The following is a 1,526-nucleotide window of genomic DNA, read 5'->3' as shown; positions in this document are numbered from 1 at the left end:
GGAAGTGTCCACGGCCAGGAGCAAACGTGGCGCGGCCCAGTCCCTGGAGGGGTCCACGGCCAGGTTGGACAGGGCTTGGAGCAGCCTGGGACAGTGGAAGGTGTCCCTGCCCAGGGCAGGGGTGGGACTGGATGGGCTTTAAGGCCCCTTCCCACCCAAACCTTTCCGGGATGATTCCCGTGTAAACAGCCCTGGAATTCTCCGAACCAAAGCGGGGTTGTGGGTGCCCTGGGACAGGAGTGCAGTGACACACGGGTGACCTGTGTGTGTCCCTGGGTTCCAGGCGGTGCCCCAGGTGTGAGCAGCAGTCCCAGCACTCATGGGGCTTGCAGCAGATGCCTGCAGAGGAGGGGATTTGTGCTATTTTTACCGACCACTTGCAGGCAGGGCTGGGATTCAATATCCCCCCTCAGCCACAGCCCCAGCAGAGCGCGGCTGTCCTGAGGCCAGGCGTCACCTCCCTCCTGCACAGCCAGGTAAGACAGACACTGCCACTGCCCCGTGTCCCCCTCCGCGTGTGCTGGTGGTGACATGGGCACGAGACCCCTGGCACTCGCACGTGACAGGGAGGAACCCCCAGCACGTGAATTTGCCTGAATTTCTCCCCCTCTCTGAGGTGGATCAGACATTTCTTCTGCTCTTGGAAAGGGGATTGGTGAGGCTGCAATGGGGACAAAGACTTTGGAGCTGATATTTGACTGGTTTTTTTCCAAAAAGTGGCAAACAGGACCGTTTGGAGAGCCCTTGTCCGAGTGTTCCAGTCTGGCTTGCTGGTGTGAGGTTCAGGGTGGGAGCAGAGTGTGGAGTAGCTGGGAGAGTGCCTGTGGTCTGTCTCCAGCCTCCCAGGATGGGGGAGGATGTCAGGATTGGCTGTGTTTGGGTTTATGGGATTATTTCTTTTAAGGATTTCCATGATCCAGTGGTTCAATAAACTTTACAAGCTCTTCACAGCTGGGGCAGTGCAAATAGTGCAGAAAGAGCTTGTCCAGATCCTCTCATCCCCATCAGGGAGCGAAGTCTCTCGTGGATGTTCCAGATCCAACTGGAGTCCAAAAGTCCTGGCACTGGGGATTGCTGGGGATGTCTCACTGGCACAGCCGAGTCCCTGCTGTTGTTTGGGAAGCCAATTTAGGACTATTTGGCCCTAAAACTTGACTGACCTTGGTAGAGGTCGTGAGCTCGAGGTGTGGCGTGGATCCCACCCCAAGGAATGCTGGGCTCTGTTCCAGCAGGGGACAATGGAAACGCTGAGGGGCTGCGCCCAACCCTCACCAGCTCCAGGGAGAGAAAGGCTCCTCTGCCACCCCCGAAATAAACTGGGGGGCAGCAGCTGGGACCCAGCCTGCTCAAGGCACCAGTGCTGCCTGGTGTCCTCTGGGATGTTTGTCACAGCACCAAAAACCTCCACAAAGGCAGGAAACAGGATCTGTCTGATGTGGTTTGAGGACAAAGAAATTCCTGTTCTTGTGATTTTTCCTTGTAAATCCAGGGATCTGTATTGGGAGGCTCCGGGGGAGATGATTCCT

The 1,526-nt window shown here is 56.9% G+C and overlaps 1 protein-coding gene across 2 annotated transcripts in view; it reads left to right on the top strand.

Annotated features, from left to right (window-relative positions):
- Nucleotides 1-304: 304 nt before the first annotated feature.
- TNNI1 (troponin I1, slow skeletal type) overlaps nt 305-1,526 on the top strand; it is a 7,073-nt gene continuing 5,851 nt past the window's right edge. The window contains exon 1 of one of the 2 annotated variants that reach the window (XM_017735546.1): nt 305-476. In XM_017735546.1, the coding sequence (XP_017591035.1) occupies nt 320-476 (157 nt within the window). In that variant the 5' untranslated portion in view covers nt 305-319. The remainder of the gene's footprint in view (nt 477-1,526) is intronic. The other variant, XM_017735547.1, reaches the window with a different exon arrangement.

Source organism: Corvus brachyrhynchos, unplaced genomic scaffold (genome assembly GCF_000691975.1).
Source record: "Corvus brachyrhynchos isolate BGI_N302 unplaced genomic scaffold, ASM69197v1 scaffold555, whole genome shotgun sequence".
NCBI lineage: Eukaryota > Metazoa > Chordata > Aves > Passeriformes > Corvidae > Corvus > Corvus brachyrhynchos.
The sequence above is the reverse complement of the archived record's forward strand: the minus strand, read 5'-3'. Positions and strand labels throughout refer to the sequence as shown.